The sequence below is a fragment of the Thermoascus crustaceus genome, assembly GCF_041956765.1.
Source record: "Thermoascus crustaceus strain CBS 181.67 unplaced genomic scaffold VTN00scaffold_3, whole genome shotgun sequence".
Taxonomy (NCBI): Eukaryota; Fungi; Ascomycota; class Eurotiomycetes; order Eurotiales; family Thermoascaceae; genus Thermoascus; species Thermoascus crustaceus.
In genome coordinates, this window is record NW_027192529.1 from 109,381 (window position 1) to 133,543 (window position 24,163).

Consider the following 24,163-nt stretch of genomic DNA (forward strand, 5'->3'; position numbering starts at 1 on the left):
AGCTCGATAGTGTGCGCCACCGGGTAAAGGAGAAAAAAGGGAAAAATGACACTCCACATCTGGATCTGCATCGATTGGTAAATTATTGGTGAGAAGGAAAACAAGGAAAAATAAGAAGTCGGAAGAAGTAGTGTGCCAGGTTAATCAGATGAAAGGTGAAAAAAGGTATTTCTGGTGTCCGAAGAAAAGAAAATAAACGCAGGTTCTTTGAGAAAAAGTGTGAGTCAAGTTATCTCGGAGGATGGACGCGACGAGGTATGGAGGTATTGTATCAACCGAGCTGCCCTACCCAGCGGACTGGGTGATAGGGAAACGGCTTTGGTGACACAAGCTAAGGACGATGGCAAATAGAAACAGAACCGGGACTGTCGTAGGGAATCAAGTAAAAAGATACCGCGCGAACAAGCATGGATATGACAGTGAAGGGTAAAAAAAAAAGAAAAATGAAGAAAGTATCATCCGTCCGTAGTAACCAACCAGCCATCGTCGGAAGGAACTTCGGGTCATGTCAATCAGAAAGAAGAAATGGAAAAAGAATCCGTCCAATCAATCCGCCAGCTTCCTAACAACACTGAACGTCCCCATTGGTATGCCACAAATTGTTTGTTTAAAACAAAACGGGAGCGACTAATTCTTCGAACCATCGCAGCTGTGCAAGAAATAAACGCCTCATATCAACAAAAGGAGAATTTCGCTATGATCAACCGGCAACGCCCATGGCCCCAGGACCTGGACGAGGTCTGTAGGGAATCTGCTGCTGTTGCCCGTCGGGCTGGGAAGGACGGCCTATGCTTTGCTGACTTCCACTGCTGGCGCTGCGGTCACGGAAGACAGCTGGCTGCGGTGGCTGGGGTGGTGCAAGTTCCATTCCAGTCTGCGGCGGATTTGTTTTGTTAGGATAGCCAGTTGCACTTGGAGCCTGCATATGGCGAACGGAGCTCTGTACCTGCGTTGCAGTATCCTGGGACGGGTCCGTTTCGATACGCGCAGCAACCGGAGTATTGTTACCACGGTTGGAAGCTGTACGGGTAGTTGGTTCCCCTGTGGCCACTCTCTGTGGAACAGAGCCCTTTCCAAAGTCACCGTATCGCTTTAGAATTTCCTTCGTGGTTATCTCGGCGTTGTCCTTGAAGAAGCTGGCGTCGGCAAGAATGTACTGTAGATCTTCAGGGATCTGATAGGGATCAGTCTCAGTCATAGATATAAGATAAACTTTAGCAATGGGACGAGTCTTACCTCGCACATGGTCTCATTATACGTTATCAGCGCGGTGACTGCCTCAATGGCCAGGAAACTTTCATCCATGCCAGCGCTCTTCGTGTTGGAGTACAGTATGTTTGGAGTCATGACAGTTGCAAGATTGTGGATGTCCATCTTGCTGCCGGTCTCTTCGTCGACATGGGAGAAAGATGATGTCCAGTTAAGGAAGGCGAAAAGAACCTCCATGGTATCACGGTGAGCCTTGGGCAAAAGACAGCAGGTAAGATGCAAGATGCGCTTTTGCTTCTCAGGGTCAGAAACCTTCTGTGATATGACAAAGAGGCGGTGCAGCTTGAAGGTAAGGAGAGGATCGGGCATCTCTCGAAGGAACTTCTTCAGCAAGGCAGCAATCTGCACAGGGCTTTCCTTGTTCAGGTCCACCTGCTCGTACTTGGTGTCAATCAGATCAGCGAGGTCCTTCAGACGTTTGATGTTGCCGTTCTTCCGGAAGACACCCTCCACGGACATGTCCATTTGTCGCATTGCAGAGACAGCATCGTCAACAAGTGCCGGGATACGAAGGGCGCCAGGACCAACGCCGTGGGTTGACTCTGCACCATCCTTTTCAACGAGGTAGTCGAGACTGACACCGAATACACCCTTCTTCTTTCCGGCCTTCTTGCTATCCTTATTGAAGGCACGCCCGAAGATATTCCAGATAGTTGGCTTGCGAGACTCGATCAAGGAGAGAAGCTCCTCCAAATTAAAGTGGCCCTCCAGCAGTGGCTCCATGGAAAGAACCGCGACATGCCGAACAATAAAATACTCCAGGGCTGACAGCTCCGAAAAGTACTTCTTCGTCCTTCCGGGTGGCGGTTCGGGAGCCTGAGTATCGTTTGCAGTCGACATACCCCTCTGATGACCGGGAACATATCTGGCCGGGTGATCCTCTGCCGTGACGAGATTGTTCCCAGCATACTTGGACGCGTTCGGTCGCTGCTCCTTGGCTTGCTCGGCCGCGATGATTCTTGGGATATCATCCAAGGTCAGGGCATCCTGATTGCCGAACGTCAGTTCAGAGTGGGTTTCACCGTTGGCGTCCTTCTCTTCCACAATTTGGAATCCTTTCCGGGAGTCAGTGCCGTCACCACCAGACGAGCCGGGCCGCGCGCTTCTTCCTTCGGGGCCGTCAATGATCCTTGAAGCGCGTGCCTTCTTGTACGTGGTCGACAGAGTCCGGCCGTTTCGAGTCGACCGTAGTCTGCGCATCTCACCAACGGTCTGTTCAAGCGACGATTCTTCACCATCCCTGGAGGCCCCGGCGTAGGACCCGGAACGGGTATTCGACCTCTGAGGCGGCGATATGAATTCGCCGTTCTGCGAAATTCTATGGCCGTCATTGGCCTTGTATTCCCTGAGATTTGGATCATCTGCCAAGATATTGTCAGTGAAAAGCTGAGCAATGCCGGAGGCAATGGTAACATACCCGATGTATGTGGCAAGGTCCCACCAGAACGCAAAACGGAGAGGAGCCTCGCAAGCGCGACTTTAAGCAAGAAGACATACTGCCTCAGTTTGCTCACGTGCTCGAAACCACCCTGCGCATCCGGGGCGAGCCCCTTCTGGACGGCACAGCTGCTGCAGAATGGACGGCGGTCCTTCTCGCTCCATCGTCCGTCCTGGAGATCAGCCGTGAGGTCTTTTTGACATGAACCGCACAAAAGGTGCGGGGGCTTGATATGCCATCTCCGCTCTCCCAGGATCACACATTCATCGTCAATTGGATCCTTACATGCCGTGCAACAATCAGACTGCTGATCTGCGAGGCTGGCAACCCCGGCAAACAGATCAGCAGGGGTTGCATCTTCCTCGGGCTTCAGTGAACTGAGGTCACCAAGATATTCAAGGAACTGCTGCAGTCCATCTGATTTATTCGTCTCCCGTTCAAGCTTCAACGTGCCTTGCAGACCAATGCGAATAAGCAGCTTAAGATAGTGTGCGAGTCCAGTTACCAGAGACAGCAACTCCTGAGTAACGCCAAGCTTTCGAACGCCTGTTTCCTGGGTCTTGGAAAGCAACGAGAAGAAGGCAACAATCTTTTTACAAAGAAGTTTCGCTTCACGTCCATATGCAAGGTCTATGCGGGAGGTTAGTGGTAGGAATCGAAGGAAAAGGAACCGTACTTACCCTTCATGCCCTGTTCCTTCATAAGTGCCGCCAGTCCATCAATCGCAAGGAAGAGGACATCAACATGTCCGATAAACCTCTTGGCGACGACCACACCATCAATGTATGCGCCATTGCTCACATTCAACAGCATGTCGGAAATACACGTAGCTGACGACTCTTCGAACGTGGATAGAATCCTCCAGATCCTGTAGACCTTCTCTTCCATCAAATCCTCTTCCTTGCGAACACGCTCACGTTCCTCGTCCGTTGCCTCAAGGTCAGCCTCCGGGCGCTCCAGCGGCTGGCCTGAGGGGGCCAGTCGGACATTCCAGAACTTATGGATCATGTAGCACTCGGGGTGCCAGTGCTGATTCTGTCCATTGCGGAATATCTCGACAAACTGTTTAAGGATAGAGGTGTGGCAGCCGTGGCATCGTTGGGCGAACTGTGTCGAGTAATGGTAGTGGCAGTAGACCTTGCCTTCATGTTCATAGTAGGAATCCTGGGCACCGAAGACGGTTGGACACACAGAGCAGGTGAAGTGTTCGATATGATACTTGCGGTCCAAGGCTGTGATATATGAGGCTCGCAGTGCACCACCACACTCATGGCAAATTAGGTCCAATCGTCTAAAGTAGTCAGTCTCACACAAGGGGTATTGCCCACTTCCATCCTCAGCATCAACGGGGAAGAATTTCGACGCGACAATCTGGCCACAATCCTGTTCCAATTGTGTCAGACATGGCTGGGAAGATAGACAACTTCGTGAGTACTTACTTCACACTTGAAGCACTCCAGATGGTAGGTAGACCCTAAAGCTCGTACGAACTGTCCAGTGAGAGCCTCACCACATTTCTTGCAGATGCGGGGAGCGCTGCTTGGAGACTTAGTATGTGGCCGCGCATTTGTACGCGATCTGTCGCGTTGGGTAGATCTATCGCGCTGAGCAGACGGGTCGCGTTGAGACGAGGGGTCTCTGGGTCCATCAGGACCTGGATCTGGCCTTCGACCAACGCGTCCATCTGACCCCTGAGCGCCATCTCCTGTTGTAGAAGTTCCACCGTTCACGGGCCCGTTTCCATCGCCGGACTTCAAGTACGGCGACTCAAAAGGAAGACTTGCATCAGCATCAGAGGGTGAGATTGGAGACGGTGAGATTGGGGATAACCCTGCACCGTCATAACCTGTGGTCTCCAACGGAGACCGAGAACTATGAAGCGCTCCGTTTCCAGGTAGGAGGCTTTCCGGAAGCGAATGGCCCCCGGGAGGCATATCCGTCAACACCTCCTTCGCAATTCAGTATGAATCTCGAGCCCAGACCAAAAGCTTGAAGCAAAGGAAGGTCTGGCCAGTGATCAGCCGCCCTATGAGATTTGTCGGATGGTTTTCGCTAACGCGCGCGACGGTGGTTGGAAGTGTTCCGGGAATAGGAGAAGGGGACTGTTTATCTCGACAGGAGAGAAGGCGAGCAGCACGTCGGGTTGTAGATCTCCAGGCTCCGGCTCATAGACCCCAAATCCTCCTCACCAATGGCGCCTCTGGATCGCTGGAGTGGGCGTTGTAGGCGTCAACCTCTCCCCATGTAGAGGTGAGACACACCCCGGACAACAGCCTCGAAGGAGGCTTGAGGAAACGCGATTTCGGTCGGCAACAGAGCGAGACAAGAGGAATAAGCGGCAGTACGCGACACTTGTGACGATCTCTTTGGCCCTGATGAGGCCCGGTGTGGGAGTTCACCGCTTCGGAGCTCAAGACGAGACCAACAGACGGCGGAGCACGCTGGCCGGCAGGATAACAATCATTCCCGTTACCCTTGGCACTGAGGGATCTCCGAGAACGCCTCCTCTTGCTCAGGCGCACACAGTAGACAAGAGGCAGAGGGCACTTCTTCGAAATAAGAAGCTGACGGAAGTGAGAGAGAGTGTAGGGACTGGACAGCAAGATGTTGTGGAGTGACGGGATGACGGTCTTCCCTCCCCCCCCCCCCCCCTATGCTTCATGTTGCTTGGATGCCGCTAGAACTGGTCACGTGCTGTGCCCTGACCGCCTTCGTTACCGCTAATTTAGCGGATATAGATGACCGATATAGATAGACGGAAAACCGTGCATGCAAACAGAACACCATAATATGTGCATCAGGAAAAAGATTGAAACCAAGGAAGAGGGTGTGGTCAATGAGGATGGCATGGGAGCAGATAATACAAGGAAGAAAAAGAAAAGTGTATAGGTGTCGCGGGAAATGAACGCATAAGACAGGGGAAGAGGATCCATACTAGATGGGCTGGGGGTATGGTAACTTTGGTATTGCGAGATACACACTCCAGCCCCTGCAGCTGGACAAAGTGATACGCTGATACAGGAAGACATGCATGATATGGCAGCTGTCGTGAGGAGCGTCGTTTGGCTGGCTGAGGCAGCATTCTATTTCTTTGACGGGGCCTACAATGGTTTTTTGTGCCTCAGGTTTCTGTAGAGATAATGAATTAAGTTTGCAACCTACGCGGTCCCTTATTGTGGCGCCCGCGTGGAGTCCCTGGTGAGCCCAGCATCATTCATCCATGGGTGACAGCGGAGAGAGCGAACAGCAGCAGTTGGGACAAATCCAAATCACCTTGGTCCACGGCATCTCTCACAACCATGATCGGGTTGCTTTATTGACAGCAGCAGCACGTCAGCGGGAGAGGCTTTTCCCTTGTCTTCTTTCTCCCCCGCCTTCCTGCTTTTCCGTACTTTAGCTTCGTCTGACCCCAGACTCAACTCCAAGCTCTCCCCGGGCACCGAACCTTGTGTGCTCTGCCAGCTATATCACTGATCTACATTTAGCGTGGAGCAGCCTGATCGCAGCCGAGAGCAAGTCGAGCCCCCTCGTCATCGCTGCCTTCGTTTCTGCCTTGCTGCGCTTCACAAGTTATTATGCGCGCGTTGGTCCCTCCAGCTTCCGCGTCTGAACTCAAATCGCTCTGACCACGCCGCACGACCATCACCTCCAGGCGCAGCAAAGCGGACGCGACCCTGCCCATCCGCCGCTGTCCCCAGAATGTCCGACCAGGCTATCCTGCGTATCACGCGGGTAAGTTCTCCTCTTCGCCACCCGGGTGATTTGTCGGTTTCACTTGCTGATGAGGGGCCTGGTGGGGTATCAGGAAATCAAACAGATCCAGCAAGGAACGGATCTATGTGGGTTGATCCACAGAACAACGACCGTTGACAAAACACTAGCTGATCTGCCTCTCCAGCTCTCGCCGTGGCATGCCAGGAATCTGACATCCGCAATGTCAAGGCTCTGATCGTAGGCCCACCTGAATCACCATACGAATTTGGATTCTTTGAGGTGCGTCTGCATAAATCCTCCCAGGTCAATGTGGAGGTTCAATACTGACGGCTAGCAACTTGCTCCAGTTCTCGATCAAATTCCCGAAAGGTTTGACTGTTATATTCTCTCCCGTAGAGGTATAACTGACGTTTCCTCAAGACTACCCTGCGAGCCCTCCCAACGTGAAAGCCACAACTACAAATGGAGGACGATGCCGCTTTAATCCGAATATCTATGCCGGGGGGAAGGTGTGCTTGTGAGTACTAAGGAGCGTCACGAGTTTTCCCCGTACGACGTTAACGCAACGCTTATCGCAGGTCGATTCTTGGGTAAAATTGTCACATTCCAACTTGCCGGGGAGAGTTGCTGACAGACCTTCTAGGACATGGCGCGGCGAAAGCGGAGAACAGTGGTCATCTGCCCAAGGCTTGGAATCGATTCTGATCTCCATTCAGAGTCTGATGTCTGCAAATCCCTACGAGAACGAGCCGGGTTTTGAGAACGCAAAGTCTTCCGCTGACAAAAAGTATATGGCACAGTACGTCGCGAAGGTGACTTACCATGGAATAGAAAACCTGTGGAATCGTTGGTAGTTACTTACACGTGTCAGATTCGACATGAGACCCTGCGTGTCGCGGTCATCCAACCTCTAGAGGAGTCACTGGGGATTCAGTCTGATGGGACTGTTCTTCCCCCAACTGGCGAATACGGATCAGACGAGGACGAGGATAGTGAACCGCTGTTTGGTGACGACAAAGTCCCGTTCGAGCCGTTCAATGACCTGCGCAAACGACGGTTCCTCTGGTATTACGAATCTTACATGCAGGCGATTGACGCTGCTGAGCCGAACGTGCAGCCTAAGCAGGCTTTCGAGAGGATGCCTTTTGAGGGCGGCGGAAACTCCATGGATGGACACTTTGACTACCCGGAGCTGAAGAGACGGATGATCTTTATCAAGGAGACAATCGCCAATGAGACAAAGAATTGGGCGATCGAAGGACTCGCTGCAAAGGAGCAGGAGGCTGGCATAGCGGTCAACTTGCAGCGTCAGCATGAACAAATCGTGGAGGACTTGAAGCACAAGAAAAACTTCACCGTCGATCTGGTCATTGTGGACGGAAATCCCTTCGTCTGGGAGTTGACCTATTTTGGCCGTCCCATGACGCACCTGGACGGTGGAATCTTTAAAATCAGGATCGCTTTAAGCCCGCGCTTTCCAGACGAGCAGCCGCGAGTTTTCGTGGAGACGCCGCTTTTCCACCACCGCGTTTCCAAGGATGGTGTTCTCTGTTACTTTCCTCAGCGTTCCGACGAGATGAAGTACCACGTCGAAGCGATCGTGGAGGCCTTGGAAGAAGAGTCTCCTCCCTATGATCCGAGGACTACGGTGAATCCAGAGGCGACCAAGCTGTTCTGGGGCTCGCCAGAAGACAAGAAAAAGTACAATCGCGCTTTGCGGAGGTCCGTTGAGAGGAGCACAGAGTGAGTGATTCCGGATCCCTGCCCAGGTTGATCGTACACGGATTTCTGACGCAACTGCAGAGAGGCATTCGCGTGATATGCCGAACGCTGCAGACTCTCGAGCATCCTCTCGGATCCTTCTTGACGAGTCCAAAATGATTCTTCTTCGAAGCTTTGTAGCCTTGTACTAATCGGGCTGCGAAGTGGACTTTTACGCCTGGAAATATTTCCCTTGCTACCCATCCTTGCTACCATTCGCTTTTCGAGATATCCTTTACATCCAAGATTGTGGTTGCATTTTCTTCAGCTCTCCTCTGGTGTTCAGGTTACTATCGGTTCGGGCTTCTCTACGGTGACTTTTCATTTCAGACAGTTTTCTCGGTCAGAAACGGTGGCACGGGGAATCGGTAATGGAAGGAACAGGGAAGGGACAAGGCGCTCACATTGAGAGGTTTTCCTGTATTGATTATGAGATAATGCCGCTAAATCCTAGATTTAATTTTATGGACACGGACGTATGACATATTACTTATTCAGCCGGGTGGAATGACTCGTTAGCTTTGTAGCAACAATCCTCGCATGTCTGATTTCTCACACGCTTGTCTACGATCCATAATATCTCGTAGATGAAGGTCTCCAGCATGGATCTACGGTTCGGCAGGACTACTGCGTATGTGGCGTTCTGGGCGTTCTTCAGGGGTCCAAGCCTCACCGCCCGGAGGTGCCAGCAATACTCCGTGTACTGACTGTACTTTCTGTACTTTCAGGAAACTCGAGCTCGAGTCTGTCTACAAACTACGTGCCTTTTCACCGCAGGCTCCCACTCCGCTTGCGACAGATACAGACTCCATCGTCCTCCAATGGCTCCGACCCAGCGCACCATCGAGCTGGGCACCGTCCTGGTGATCGGTGGTTGCGGCTTCGTGGGCTCGCATATCGTCGACCAGCTGCTCAACTTTCCCACCGAGACCGATCCCAGCGCCGCCCTCCCCAAGCCCCAGGATGATCCGCGATTCGACTACCCTCGCCTGAGCGACCGGTACCCGAAGTACAAGGCCAAGGTGGCTGTCGTCGACCTGCGCACGACCAACAACCGCCTGCCCGGCGCGGAGTACCATGACGGGGACATCACGTCGGTGGAGTCGATGCTGGCCGTGTTCCGCGCGGTCCAGCCGGACGTGGTGATCCATACGGCGTCGCCGTCGATGCTGGACGGCAACAAGGCCCTGCTGCACAAGGTCAATGTCGACGGGACGAGGACGCTGCTCGAGGTCGCGGGCGGCGCCCACGGTGACTGGGGCGGCAAGTGCAAGGCGTTTGTGTACACGAGCTCCAGCTCCGTGGTGCATGATACGCAGAGCGACCTGATCAATGTGAACGAGGAGTGGCCGTATGTCAGAGGGAAGCTGCAGCAGGAGTATTACTCGGAGACAAAGGTACAGTCTGCGACTTCCGCGGACACTTGTGCAATCGGGACCTGGAGGAAGAAAGATGCTGACCACAGTTCCTACAGGCCGACGCAGAGGAGCTCGTCCTCCGATATAACCTCACCTCTCCCACTGGGATGCTCACCTGCGCCATCCGCCCAGCCGGCATCTACGGCGAGAAAGACACCTCCTTCACGTTCAAGGTCCTCGAACACGCGTCGAAGGCATCCCCCTCGACCCTCCGCATGCAACTCGGCGAGAACAACAACCTCTTCGACTTCACCTACGTCGGGAACGTCTGCTACGTCCACATGCTGGCCGCAGAGCTCCTCCTCGCGACCCACAAGCGCTACGAGTCCGGGATGGCCGCGCCGCTCGACCACGAGCGCGTTGACGGCGAGGCCTTCAACGTCACAAACGACTCACCGGTATACTTCTGGGACATGACGCGCGCCGCGTGGGCGCTGGCCGGGAAGGTGGTCGAACCGCACCAGGTCTGGGAGCTGCCGGAGGGCCTTCTGGGCGTCGTCGGTGGGATCGCGGAGGCGGTGCTGGGCCTGTTCGGCAAGACCCCGCGTCTGACGCGGCGCATGGTGCGCTACTCGTGCATGACGCGATACTACTCTGCCCAGAAGGCGAAGCGGAGACTCGGATACACGCCTATCGTGCCTGTCGACGAGGGCCTGGCGAGAGCCGTCGGATATGTCGTGGGGAAGGAGCAGCAGGAAAAGGGGAAGAAAGATCTGTAAATATAGATGTTTCGGAGAAGCGCGCTGTCTGTCTTTCTTTCATTTGTACTGTACTACTAATATCTTAACTTACCTGTACGAAGTGGTTCGAAGGAACGGGATGCTTGATTGAGTTTACGCCTGCAAGGGAAACGCTGTCGATATGGATCGTCTGTTATCACAGAAGATATAATTTATTTGCAAGTCCATACTGATAGTAATGTATGTACAGAATACCCTTTCAACTCCCTCCTACTTTACTTATCCTACAGAACCTAATAGAAGTATTCCACCTTAGTCAATTCGACAACATACTGTATTCAGTACATCCAAGGTCGATCCAATTGAAAGGAACCTTACAGTGGATGGTCGGACACAACTACTAAAACCCAGGAAGGCTTAGCTTAACGTACCTATTACCCCAGCTCGAACTAGACCTGAGCCCCCGGCGCTCTTCGAAACTATACTGTCATAGGTCGACCACAAAAAAAGTGTCAGGACATCTAGTTGCAGCCCAGGATGAGTATGTAGATATAGCATGCCCTACAAGATATACTGTCTACAGCCTCATCGACCAGGGTCGTGGACAAGTTCGCCGGGTTCACGAGTCGGATATCACACACTCCTCTTTCGCGTCCGTGGGATTAGCGCATGTTGTGGAATCTCCATGCCACCAGTTAGGTAACTTCCCTTTGCAAGCAAGCAGGGCGTCAGCGACTCCGGGCTACCGTTTTTTTTTTTCCTTCGCGCAAATAGCTCTTCACAGTAACACTCTTCAAAGCTGTAATGGAGAACCGGTCAGCTCCTGGCTATAACATAAACCATTCACCGCCCGATCTACGGACCAGGAGGTGGAATTGGAACAATTCCTACCGAATATTAATCTGCAGATGTGTTGAGTTGACTATTGGATGGTGAATGGTTCAATTTAGAATGCCATGGTTGAATCGATTGCTTTCTATCTATTCATACACATACATAGGTACATGAAATGGTACAGTACATGTTCTCATGCTCGAAACAACTGCTCTGCTTGTTAATGGGAAAGCAGTGTTCAATTAGTAAGTGTCGTGATGTTATGTTATGTATTGGTTCGCAAAACGGACCGGATCCATAGGAGGAAATGTTCCAATGAGGCCTCTGACTCAGGAAGGAGCCTAATGGACCATGAACCGTGATGCCATGATGCCGTCCTCGAGATCTGTGGGAGAGTAGGTATTATTCGGCTCGTGCTGTGGAGGTGACCATATAGGTATCTGGCAAGGACCATGAGCCCACCTGACACGGGGAGATGAGTCGATAACAGAAGGAAGAAATTCTAACTCAGTGAGGCAGTCATATCTTGGAGAACGATACCTAGGTAGCTGGCAAGCGTCGGAAGTAAATACCTTAGCTAAGTAGAATGTTGTTGGAAACTGGGTATCGACTGACCCTGACCTGTGCGACTCACTAACTGGCCTTTTGTCTGGTGGTGAATCCTCGGAGAGAATGAGCAAGATAGGAAATGAAAAACAAAAAGTCATAAAAAAGGGACCAAGGTTATCATACACTGTATGATATCCCTCTCAAAGATGTCTTTGTCTGGGTGTGAATGGCTTGACTTTCTCTAGCCGATGGCCATCAGCAGCAAACGTCCGTATGGGTTAGGAGTGGTCTTTGAGATAGCGAAAACGTCTCAGGTATCTGAGAGTCGTGAAGGTACCCACTCCCAGAACCTCTTCTCCGTCCTCATCTTCTTGAGCTTTTCAATCGCCGTTCTTACCTCCTTCTTGTCATAACCTGCGGTCGCCATCGCCGCCGCCAGATACTGCGCAGGCTTCCGATAGTAAGGGCCGTACTTGCGCGCTTTGGTACCAGCTGGTACGTCCAGGTGAAATAGACAGGAGTCGATGACCAGCTGGAAGAAGCGTCTGAACGTTCGGTAGCTGTAGACCTCTGTCCGATATCCACGGAGTTGATTCCACTCTTCGATCGGGGGAAGTTTGTAGATCCCCAGGGCCCGGGTATAAAGGTTAGCTCGACGGTTCATTTCCAATCTGGAGATTAAGATCCGACACAGGAGCCTTTCCTCCTTCTCCTTTGTCTGACCGCCATGAAATAAGCGGACGAAGCTCATCAACCACTTGTGTTCCCGGACCTCCCGGCTTCCTGATGGCTGTGAGTGCAAATACAGGTTGACCAGATGGTTGATGTCGTGTTGATCTTCGTTTAGGGCGCTTTCTGGACGCTGTTCTTTGGGATCTACTGCAGAGTTGTTAAAATGGGAGTTGAATATCTGCTTGATGGTCTGTTTGGCTTTCTTTCTTGGTAGTGAAGCCATCTCTTTGACATTGTAAACAAGATCTACCAACAGTATCTCTGGATCCAGGTGTCTTCCCGACGAGCTCATGGTGTTGTATCTGGTTCGAAGGGATTGGAAAATCCTTGAGAGGAAAAGGAGGCGTTTCCTAAAGCAAGGTGAGATGTGGACTTCAAGTTGGATGACGGATAGTCAGTATGTTGGAGCAACACATGTCAAGGGAAGAAGTCAGACTGCACCAAATCGAAGGGAGACCCAAGTTGTTTGTGGGAATTGAGCAGATTTCCATAATAGAGCGCCCATCCAGGAGGCCGCCGCCATAGTGAGACCATTCACGTTGGCACGTGCCTTGCAAGAAGTGAAACAGAGATAGAACATGCAAATAGTGAAATGGGAAACACAAGATATAGATGTCCTGGGTATGGTATTATTACTATTATTTTATCTATAGCATATATACCTAGGAACTTAGGTATATACAAGATTTCTTGTATGGATATTCTGCATGCGACTGTGGTCACATGTATCACCTCCGTACCTACTTGCTGGATGGATAGGTAGAGTTGGGAGCTTTGTTAAGCTTGAAATATCCCGGCTGGAGTTTCTGGAACACCTGGTCGGGATCGTATTTGCGTGCAACAGTTTGCAAGCGCTCATGATTGGTCGCACCATAAGATTGAACAACGTCCTGGTATTGACTTGCATAGTTCATGTAGAGATACTCATGATACAGACCCCGGGACTTGGCTTCGGTGATTGATTTGGCAGTGATGCTTTCGAGAACCGCCATGATTGCGTCGTCGTCTGCAGCATTTGCCCACATAAATGACAGGTTGAGTAGAAGGAGAGGCCCTTCGGAGGAATCTAATCCCAGGGCATTACCTCCATTCTTGGACATGTGCGTGGTCATGTCCGTCGTAATGACCTGCAATACTACTGCTGGAATTAGGCCCGTGGCATTTTCAACTGCTCGAAGCTCCGTCATAAAGGTGTCGACGATGAAGGCGACTAGCTCCGTGTCAAGCTTAAAGGTAACAGCCCAGTAGCTTTCTCGCAGGCCATCAGGATTAGACTGCTTAAACTCCAGAGTTATTTCAGGCAGACTTTTTATTCCCATGGTATCCTGAACGGCTGGTATTGCTTCAAACGAACTGAAGATCGGCGGGCTAACGACCGGCTTTGCGTACTCAATATCCACATTAACCAGGAACGTGCCTTGAGCATATGCAAAGGACACTATGAGAGCGGCATTGGGGTCTTTGGGCGCATCTTCTCCAAACTGAACGAGAGCATTGATTAGGTCCGTTTTGTATTCAATTGGGTAGAGGCGTGATCCACCCCACATGAGGCCTTGAGGATGAGTTGTCAGATCGAACCTGGTCACAATGCCAAAGTTGTTGCCTCCACCTCTTAACGCCCAGTACAGATCGGGATAGGAATCGAGGTTGACCTCTAAGACAGCGCCTTTTGCGGTGACCACCTAGACAAATGTGTCAATCCCATTTTTTAGAACAATACACACTGAATCATATCTTTCGTCACCCCCTCCCTGCAACATAGCGGCTTGGCAGATTGCTATTTTATACCCATGTGATTTTGAAGCTGTTGGAGGGTACCCAGACACTATGGTAGGTCACAATCCTAGGCAAAGCCAGCCCAGATTGCAATATGGCAAAAGCGGCAAGCTAGGTGACTTGGACAGGGGGGAGGGGGTCCCGAAAGATATGATTCAGTAGTGTAAGCAAGAGGTAATATCCTGCATACCTCATAGTTGGCAACATTGTCGCATGCCCAGCCATAGATACCCGAGAAAAAAGAGATTCCACCTGTCCCGGACGGTGAGTGCGTAAAACGAGATATTGAAAGCATAGTTTCTCACTCACCTCCCAGCGTCAGACCACCAACGCCAATGTCTGACACTCGACCTCCAATGACCGATAAATTGTACGGCTGTAGAGCAGTGTAGACATCAAGCCATCGATTCCCTGCACCAATGTGTGCGATTGACCGGTTTGAAGACAGTGTGATTGAGTTCAAAGCACTCAGATCAATCGTGAGGCCATCCTGAATATTCGAGGCGCCAGCGAAGGCCGCGTGCCCGCCGCTCTTTACGGCAAACGGGCACTTGGTAAGACGCGCCAGCAACAAGCCGCGCGAGACTTGATGAGAGTCGGCAGGACGAAAGATACAGGCAGGCTGGACCTCCGCTTGCTGCTGAGACCAGAAGTCCGCGGCTGAGCCATTAGAAAGCACACGTCCCGGGAAGATGGCAGGGAGGGCAGCACACTAGGTGGTTATATAATCACAGCATCAGACGGCCGATCGAAGATGCGAAAGAAGGGCATGAGCACGTACCAGGTGAGAGCAGGACCCCGACAGAGATCCAGGCGTCGACGACGTTAGCAGCGCGGTATTGAAGTGTCGACTCACATCGAGACCCCCCGCATTGAGAGCTGCGATCAGGTCCTGCTCGGTAGTGGAGGTTGCGAGGACAGTCGACAGGATGCCTACCACGATCGCAGCAGAAACCAACATGATTAGTTCCGGTTCCACTACCTGTAGAAGGGGGGCGTAGGTAACAAGCGTGAATGCAAAGACGTGGACGCAAACAGTTATAAACAGGACTCAAGTCCCAGGGGCACAGGGGCAAAAACCAATCTACTTACTCGGGGCCTGAATACCCTGGCAACCTAGCCGACCTTCGAGAAAACTGACTGATATCAATTTCCGTTCCTAGCAAGGTACCCCGTGGTGTGGCATATCTCCGAACAAAGTACTCCGTATCCCTGCAATTGACGATTGGTGGTTTCGCACGTTGCATGGAGGAGCGACGCCGTGGGTACACCGTGGGCAGACCGGCACGGGCCAATAATAGACACCTCGACTTCAGCGCCGGACTGGGAGTTTTGAGCGAAGTTGCAGTGCTAAGTCTACACCTCATGTCTCAAGGCCTGCAAAAAGTCACTAAAGCGTAGTCTTAGTAGGGTTACATCTAGAGCTCCAGAACATCACCAAAATACAAGCTGAACCATGCGAAACCCCCACAACAGCCATGCGATGTGTCCTGATATACAAAGGGCCTGTCTCCTTTGACAGGGTGGTTGGAAGGATTCTTTCAAAAGTTCCTGGCCCAACATTTATTTCTCTCGCAATGACTACAACTGGGCCAGGGAAGCAAACGATCCAGTTTGCTGCTGTCTGTGCTGCAGAGACGACAATCACGACCTACTGAAGAAAGCACGCATATTGTCAATCCGACTGATTATTCAGTTCATCAGTCCTGTACCGTCGTCATGGTTCTCACAGAAAATTATATCACAGCCAGGCAGGTGACGGCAATAGGGTATACCATGATTGCCATCACATCGTTTTTCTGCCTGATTCGGTTTTTTCTGCGCTTCTGGAAAGCTGGCAAATTCCAGATAGAAGATGCCTTTGTCTTGCTTTCCTGGGTCTTCTTTCTGGTCCTGGCGATAGATTATATCGTGGTCACGCCGGTGATGTACCGAGTGACCGCTTTCGAGGCTGGGAGGATACCTCCGTACCCGACAGTTGAGAAGGACGCGCTCTTCATGGTCAAGATATTCTTCGCGAATACGATGCTGTTGTGGGCAGCTCTTTGGTCCGTGAAACTTTCGTTTCTGTTTCTCTACCGGCGCTTGCTGGAGGGTTTGCCCAACCAACTCCGCTGGTGGTGGGGGATTTTTATCTTCACGATTGTGGTATATCTCCCCTCAATTCCCCGCGGCTTTTCTCTGCTAAGAGAATAATATATGTTTGTTAGACTTTCGTCAGCTGTGTGATCTCCAATTTCACCTCATGCAGCAGTATGCATGCTTGGTTTACCGTTGGTCTGTTGCCCCAAGCCGTGTATATATGCTGCGTTTTCTCGTTTGTCGACGTCCTACTCATCCAAGGTGACTGGACCTATACAGGCCTTTGCTCAACCCATCGAGACACTGTTGCACAGATAGCTAGTCTGTATTATTCCTTCGCTGTCGACGTGATCAGTGATATTATGAGTCGGTTGCCCTGTGACGCATCCGGATTTGTCAGTGCTAACGTCTCCATCTAGTCATGTTGTTGCCAGTGAAATTGATATGGTCCTTACGGCTTCCAATCACCCAGAAGGTCAGCGTCGGCGCCATATTCTGCGTTGGGGTCGGCTGTATCGTTATAGCAATCGTGCGTGTAATCCAGATTGGCATGAGGGCCAACAACGATAGTACACCGAGTAGTTCATGGCTTGCCTTTTGGGGTATGATAGAATCGGGAATCGGTACGTGGTCCCAATCGTGAAGAGTAGTCGAATATTCTGTCAAGTAATCTTTCGACTTCTGACAACTAGTTCGTTTACCCCAGCTGTCATTATCGGCTGCCTTCCTGCTTTCGCAATCATATACCGAAAGTCGAGAAATTCTCGACGCGGATACGGGAGAGGCTACAGAGCTATGCCATCCTCGTATTTGCATCAAAGAGAGATACCACTCCCCAACACGTCTATCAGCGCCGGCAAATCGAGACTAATGGCTTCCAGAAATAGCACAGCTGCTTCCCCGGTCGCCAAATCTGGGGCAATAGCAGTAACGCAAAGTGTGCAGGTGGCACGCGACGCTAATTTCCTATGAAGGCTTGATTTCTGGGTAAATGCGGTAAACACGACGGCGGAACGCATGTCCTGGTTCTGGCAGATATAAGAAGGTTATGTAGATATATGAATTAACGACAATCAATGATGTTGGATTCGACCTGCCCCTGGGGCAATTAGCAAATGGAATCAGAAGATGCAGCCTCCAGCAGGCCACAAAATATAGTCCTGAGACGCGAAGTGATGAAGATGAATTGTAAACAACATTGCTTCAGTGAGACGACGCTCACAAGAGCAAGACGAACTCCAGACAATCTATGATGCGGTGATGACGAGCCCTAGCGACAGTACTGAGAAAGGACCAAATATCCCCTCGGAATATAAATCGATACTATCCCCAAAACTCCAACATCCACTACCAGACAGAGCCAAGTGTATCCCCATCCGGTTTAACACCCAACTGCAACCCGGAGCCCTCCCACCTCCTTTCCAAACACCCCATATATTCCACTCTCAACATACCCCAGCAACAGAACCCGGGGCCCCTAGCTCAGTCGGTAGATCGGGTGCTTAGCACCTGATCCACCAGAGCGAGGAGGAAGGCTCCGGGTTCGAATCCTGGAGGGGGGCGATGGGTGTTGGCAGGGCCAACACGCCAAATGACCCTCGCCTTCAGGATAGCAAACCCCCGCTCGCCTGCGGGCATAGGCGGGGTTTTCGTAGCACTCCTCCCCCACCGGAAGGTGGGCCAGGGGTGTGAGCTTTTTCATCCTTTTTTTGATTGCTGATATATGTTGTCTTTTATTTTCCATTCTTTTTAGGGGAGTGGTTCGGGATTCTGGTGTAGAATACAGACAGTAGCAGCGAAGACTTATGTGAGATTCGAGATTAATTTTATATCTAGCAGTATACTGTTAACCTAGACCTACAATATATCATTATGGGTCATCTAAGTGCATTCTTGCAGTGTAGACCGGTGGTCAATATCATCGCGTCCATTGTGGTGGTCTGACCTCCGCATCTTCTCCGCTCCCATAGACTAATAATAAGGGGAGTCACAAGAGTTACGGAATCCTCATGACAGACCCCCACCCGTTTAAAAACATCCTTTAAAGTCAAAATCAATTGGTGCTTGAACTGTGCATCTTGGAAAGAAGACCTCTTTAGCATTCGGAAAACATTTCGGCTCGTGCAACTCAGCTGGGAAACTCTGATCCAGTCCAACATGGCTTAAACCACCCTGCAATTCTTCAAAACGCATTAAGGATTGTTTATATTATTCTTTTATATCGAACAGTAACAGCAGCGACGTAGACAGGGTGGCTCTGTGCTGGAGGTCGATACCTGGGTGAGGGAAGAAGAGAGACACCTTTATATCAAACACAATCAGAGATACATCGCCCAGTCTGCCCTCCTCTCGCTTCTTCCTAGCCGGCTCCCTCTCTTTCCGTGCCTCTTCCCATGGTTGTGTCATTGAATTTCTTCACTAGGAAGCGCTTCTTGAACCGGTGAACTAGGTCATCCCATTTTACATTGATCTCAGTTGGCAAATTGTTGTACCAGACCTCCACTCAGCCACGCAGGTTCTGCCTGAATAGGATTTAGGGCCTTGCATTTTTTAAGGTGGATAATGTTGGCGTCTTGCAAATGAAGCCTGGTAGTATTAACATATCCACACTGCTGGGGGCCTTTATTCACCAGCCACCAGCTATTCAAACAAGCTCCAGGATCCATACATACAGACCCGAAGAAGCAAATTACCAAAGCGAGGAAAATAAATATAACAACTCGTAATCAAATAGAGGTAGACATAACACCTCTCCATAAATACTCCCATCTCTGAATCATGTCGGAACAAGTGGGGATAGATAAATTGAGAATCAGGAGATATAAATTTTATGCTACCTAATAGCTTCCTCCATTATAACTGCTTCGACAAAACAGCGTATCGTCAGGGCGCAGAGAACAACAACAGATGCCTGAGCTATTAAAATGGCAATTGGCGTAACTGTCCTTGGACAAGACCATGTACACTGTGAATGGCTCATCACCTCGGGTGCAGTTTGTGCAGGCCAGCTGCACTTTCTCCGCAGAGCAGTATAAAACGATGTACGTATCAATTGTTCAAGAGGTTCCTTGTGGTTTTTCCGAGATTGGAACCTACCCTCTCCTTGTACCCTGTCTCGAACAGGATGTGTGAGGTAAGTGTGTCTCCTTGTAGCACGCCTGTTTCAGAACCTGGCCGACAAGAACACCATCAGTAAGCTAGTAGACGTATTTTGCAGAGATATACTTCCCGATCACCAAAAGAGCAGAGTTAAAAGTCTGATGCAGGGTTATTGCCTGCTGCCAAGTGGTGCTCCTTTCACTGCAGCTGGAGTGATCTCTATTTCTTGAGCTGCATATGGCTGCTGAGTTGCCACTGGCTGTTGAACCAGAGGAGGCATTGGGGTGGGTAATTGCTGTCGGAGTTGATTGATTGAACTTCTTGTAATAGGATTTTGAGCCCCTGGAGGGTTGGAGGGGCCTTCCTCCGGAGACCTGTGTCGTGGAGGTCCATGGATTGGGTTGGATTTTGTTTGTACAGGTCTAACTGGTAAGTAGGATGGGGAGATATTGGACAGTTAGATCCGGATCTTGGCTATTCAAAGCCATCGCCATCTTCTCTATGAGGAGAGAGGGTAACTTGTATTGCAGCTGAGGATGTAGACAATACGGGATGCTGCTCTGCGCAATATCTCCTGAGTGGAAGAACGCTTCTATTAGAGACATGTTCTAGCTTCTTCCATGGAAGAGAAAAAAAATAGAAAGAAAAAAGGGACCAGGGAGGGACATAGCACAGCACACATCCAATGCGCTTATCATGACGACTGACAGCATCCCAGCCCAGACAACCAGAGTATATATACAACTGAAGTATTAAGAGTGCAATTTTCAGATACCATGTTCCACGCACGGGACATCCCGTCTGAGCCACCATTAGGTAGCCGACCCAGATAGACACGTCGACAGCCTCGAGACTAGCCTTGAACAAGTTTTCCTATTTACTATCACTCACCAGTCAACGCAGGACGGCGTCCAAGTGGACAGATAGATAGGCAGATGCAAACAAGAACAAAACTGTGGTCTTCAATGCATGGCATGCATGCTGGATAGAACTAGACTCTCTCGATTCGATTCGAAAGAAACATATAAAAAGGAATGGATGCTTGGCTTGCTTGGTTCAAAGCAGTAGCAGCAAGTAAGAGCAAGTGGGGAGGCAGTTTAGAGTGTAAATCAGTAATTGGCATATTATATAGGTCTAAATTGCTACGGATAGGTAACTATTGATCTCGGAGAAATGTCACTGGTGATATTCATGAAGAATATATAAAGAACTTCTCGACTCAAGACACCGAACAGAAGTAATTATTGAGTAGAAAGGAAAGGGATTTTATGGATAAGTGATAGATGTCTTTCTCTTTCATTCACAGTATATCTTTTCACGACTGAGTACTTTTTTTTGGAAGCATCAATTACTTCACTTGACTAATTTATGGCTCCGATGCGGGGTATATATGGTAGGTGTCCAGTAGATGTAGACGCCCAGGTATAACGTAATCCACAACCGAGCGACGCATACAACCGAGCGACGCAGTTTCGCCGCACTCACCATGTTTTTTGAAGCTTTTCAGCCATCAACACCATTAAATTAGATTATCTTGTAGTTGAATATATAGCTATTTACTAGGACAATTCCTTATAGTATGTCCAACAATCCCGCAGCCACTGCAGCGTGCTGGAGCTCGCTGGCGAGGCCTAGGTGTAGGCTCATCAACATGCTCATTAAGCTGTGTATCAAGCTGCTGAACATGATTTTGACCTTCCTGTACAAATAAAACAAGATCATCACCTAGAATAGCATGCCTCCTTGCCTTCTTTTTCATTTTCTGCTTGTTCTCAGCCCGTAGAACTTTTATTTCTTGTTGAAGAAGAAGGTTCACATTCATTGCCATCTGCGCGGCCTTTTCAAGATGTTGAATATGAGATATTGGACTGCTGGAGAGCTTTCTTGTACTAAGGCTTTTCTGTAAGCTGCGAACCTTGTGATCTAGCTGGCAAGGATTCTGAGGTGTTTGAAAAGCAGAGGAGATTGAGCCTTCAACAAGAGGTGGTGTTGGTGTACAAAGTTGAAAGGTAATCTTTTCCAAAACTCAGTCTTTATCAAGTGGCTTAAGACCAGTTCCCCTGAAGCCACTGCATATATTCTCCCTAGTAAATACCTTTTCGCGAGCAGGTGGATAGAGAGATAAGAAATCCTCCTTGTCAATATGATTGTTGCCGGCAGCCATCATTCCCTCAGCCAATTTCCCATACGCACGTTTAAGCGGGCCAAAAACACCAACATCCAGTGGTTGTAGAAGGTGAGAGGTATGAGGAGGCATACAAAGACAGATAATTGCTCTCCTTGCAGAAAATATCAAATTCTGCAGTCTGATGGCTAGAATGACCATCAAGAATAAGCAACCGCTTTGCACCAGTTGAATGGTGTTTAGAATGTGGTTCAAACATCTCTTTTAGCCAGCGAAGGCCTATTTCATCTGTTGTCCAGCCATTCTGACTTCTCACAAGAGCATAGCCCTTATTAAAAAGAGCAGGTTCTTGAAACCAAGCAGCTTGTTGAGATCCTGCTTTTAAGATAATCCATGGGGGTATATGGATCCCTTTTGAGCTCACACATTCAATAATTGTGACCCATTCACAATTACCCTGAATAACTCTCCGAGGTCTTTCACTACGCTCCACTGCAGTAATGACCTTAGAGGTGGAACAGAGTCCCATTGCAAAGCCAGTTTCATCAAAATTCCAGATATCATCCTCATGGATACCATGTTCCTGAATAGCTTCTTGTACAGTCTCAAACCACTGTCTTATAACATTTGGATCCTCCTGCTTCGCACATTGATATGATATGCATCAGTTATATTGTGTACGCAGCGCTGGGTGGCGCTTGATAAAGTTATATGCCCAGTTGATGCCAATAAATGCAGTAGAATCTTGTGTCCGCTCGCAAAGTAAAATCTGTGCCATTCCGCGCAGAAACTCTGGCCAAATTGAAAAGCCTCACTTATCTGCATCTAGCAGTTGCTTGGTAAGGACTTCCTCTTCAATAACTGTCAATTTATGGCCATTGGCGCGTGTTTCTGAGTGTGGTTTTCTTCCTTCAAGCCGTTTGCGAAGGGTAGCTTCTGACACCCCAAATATACCAGCAGCTTTCCTTTTTGATTGAATTTTTTGATTTCTAATAGCTGAAATAGCCATTTGCATTCGATTTTCTTGAGAAAGAGGCATTTTGCATGATAGAAATGGAAAAAAGACGCGTTGAAGAATATTTATGGTAGAATGTTTTGAGGGGGCGGCGAAACTGCGTCGCTCGGTTGTATGCGTCGCTCGGTTGTGGATTACGTTATGCTAGGTAGAAGACGATATGTCGAGGCATATAAATATAACCAAAGATCCGACCCACCCATTGCTGTTGGGAGTGATAAGCAGTCGGCTAATTTTTCTGAGTACCTCCTACTACCTGGGTATGTTGGGTTGTTACCTAGGTAGCAACCAACAGACATATTAGGTTTCCGTGGTAATCGGAGACTAACAGCTGAAATTAGATATATGAAGGGCGCTCTTCGTATTTTCCGAGAATATCAAACGGCCAGATCGAGGAAGGAAAGGTGACATAGTAATCTCTGAAATAGGATTGGCTACGGGAACCTTACAAACAGAGCGGGGTTCACCTGATAAGCTCGTCTGAGTACGGTGTCTCAAGTTCGACTCCAAGTTCTCGAGAGGGTTCTGGACGCAGTGGATTGAGACATAAGCTTTTTTTGGATCTACTGGCGTATTTTCAAGCCGGTATCCGGTTTTCATGGTTTCCTAATGGGCACAGCTGCAGACGGGGAGAGAGACTCCAGTTATGAGAACAACTGTAGTATCTACCTACTTCCAGGATACTCCAATCCGCAAGACTGTGCTTGTCTTCTTACGCAAGCTCTTTCTACTTCGCCTTGCCATTCGATCAATTGTAGACTTTTTACAACGCTGGATAATTTGCAATAAGCGGCGCTGGTGCTTGTTCAATTTCAACATCGACACCACATCACCATCAAGAGTATTGCCGTGATAATCCATGCATGGAGGACAGACGAAACATTAGCTTACTACGGGGTTCTAGAATCAGGATCAACTCCCGGTTTCTTGTACCGGGGCTTCTGGGTGTAACTGCTTCCGGTCAAGACATCGGGAGACTGTCTGTCAGCAAAGACGGGGGATCTACACAAGCTGGAACTGACGGCATTTTCCATACTTTCGCGGGGAAACCAATCTTGCTTTAGGTTCCAACGTCAGCCAACCGGTGCCCACGGTGCCCCTTCCTGCCAGCGTGGGGAATCGAATCGGTGCAAGCGACCAGGAAAATGGCAATAGTAGCGACGAATAGAAGGATGACTGGGCATTCTTTCACTCAGTGTACGGATCACCACTCTGCAAATGCGTGAATCAAGGCTCCTGTACTGGATCCTAAACAGCGCCTCCAAGTCTCCAACTCTTACACAAGAATGGCTCCAATTTCAGTTTATTTCGGGACATCCGTATCCTAGTTAACTGAGGTGTCATTGAAATAGCCCTCCGCTTCAGTTGATGTAGGAATCGTCGTACAGGAGCAATCTAAAGTTGACTGTGAAAGAGTCACCGGACCTGTGGCACGACTCCAATCTTGAATGACCCCACTTCTACCCCGCTGCTTGCATTCCCCACAAGCACCAAGGCGTTCATTCACGTAAGCGAAAGGAGAAAAACTCTCCTAATAGAATCAGCTCGGACCAGGAAGGGAATCGTTGCATTAGGCTAGGGACCAGGCGGAGATGCGTGGCAGCGTGGGTAGCCGTGAATAAACTGCGTGGTATGTACGCTTGCCTCAGCCGTTGCCTCTCCAGATATTTC

The 24,163-nt window shown here is 49.8% G+C and overlaps 6 protein-coding genes across 6 annotated transcripts; 3 read left to right on the forward strand and 3 right to left on the reverse strand.

The window, feature by feature from the left end:
• Positions 1-700: 700 nt before the first annotated feature.
• On the reverse strand, positions 701-4,641 carry VTN00DRAFT_5245 (uncharacterized protein; the record flags this gene model as incomplete). Its single annotated transcript, XM_069431755.1, has 6 exons — positions 701-874; positions 947-1,174; positions 1,237-2,630; positions 2,687-3,337; positions 3,388-4,090; positions 4,147-4,641. 6 exons carry the CDS (start codon positions 4,639-4,641, stop codon positions 701-703), a joined length of 3,645 nt encoding a protein of 1,214 aa, XP_069287682.1.
• A 1,765-nt stretch (positions 4,642-6,406) lies between these two features.
• On the forward strand, positions 6,407-8,240 carry VTN00DRAFT_5246 (uncharacterized protein; the record flags this gene model as incomplete). Its single annotated transcript, XM_069431756.1, has 9 exons — positions 6,407-6,439; positions 6,513-6,546; positions 6,606-6,700; positions 6,769-6,790; positions 6,842-6,938; positions 7,000-7,011; positions 7,065-7,233; positions 7,293-8,164; positions 8,225-8,240. The coding sequence occupies 9 exons, from the start codon at positions 6,407-6,409 to the stop codon at positions 8,238-8,240; spliced, it is 1,350 nt and encodes a 449-aa protein (XP_069287683.1).
• Positions 8,241-9,003: 763 nt separating this feature from the next.
• Positions 9,004-10,319, forward strand: VTN00DRAFT_5247 (uncharacterized protein; the record flags this gene model as incomplete). Its single annotated transcript, XM_069431757.1, has 2 exons — positions 9,004-9,579; positions 9,657-10,319. 2 exons carry the CDS (start codon positions 9,004-9,006, stop codon positions 10,317-10,319), a joined length of 1,239 nt encoding a protein of 412 aa, XP_069287684.1.
• A 1,654-nt stretch (positions 10,320-11,973) lies between these two features.
• VTN00DRAFT_5248 (uncharacterized protein) lies at positions 11,974-12,687 on the reverse strand (the record flags this gene model as incomplete). The annotated part of the gene is made up of 1 exon (XM_069431758.1): positions 11,974-12,687. The coding sequence occupies one exon, from the start codon at positions 12,685-12,687 to the stop codon at positions 11,974-11,976; it is 714 nt and encodes a 237-aa protein (XP_069287685.1).
• Positions 12,688-13,135: 448 nt separating this feature from the next.
• Positions 13,136-15,132, reverse strand: VTN00DRAFT_5249 (uncharacterized protein; the record flags this gene model as incomplete). The annotated part of the gene is made up of 4 exons (XM_069431759.1): positions 13,136-14,077; positions 14,362-14,423; positions 14,481-14,883; positions 14,953-15,132. The coding sequence occupies 4 exons, from the start codon at positions 15,130-15,132 to the stop codon at positions 13,136-13,138; spliced, it is 1,587 nt and encodes a 528-aa protein (XP_069287686.1).
• A 758-nt stretch (positions 15,133-15,890) lies between these two features.
• Positions 15,891-17,225, forward strand: VTN00DRAFT_5250 (uncharacterized protein; the record flags this gene model as incomplete). Its single annotated transcript, XM_069431761.1, has 5 exons — positions 15,891-16,319; positions 16,382-16,448; positions 16,533-16,619; positions 16,673-16,876; positions 16,960-17,225. The coding sequence occupies 5 exons, from the start codon at positions 15,891-15,893 to the stop codon at positions 17,223-17,225; spliced, it is 1,053 nt and encodes a 350-aa protein (XP_069287687.1).
• Between the last annotated feature and the right edge of the window lie 6,938 nt (positions 17,226-24,163).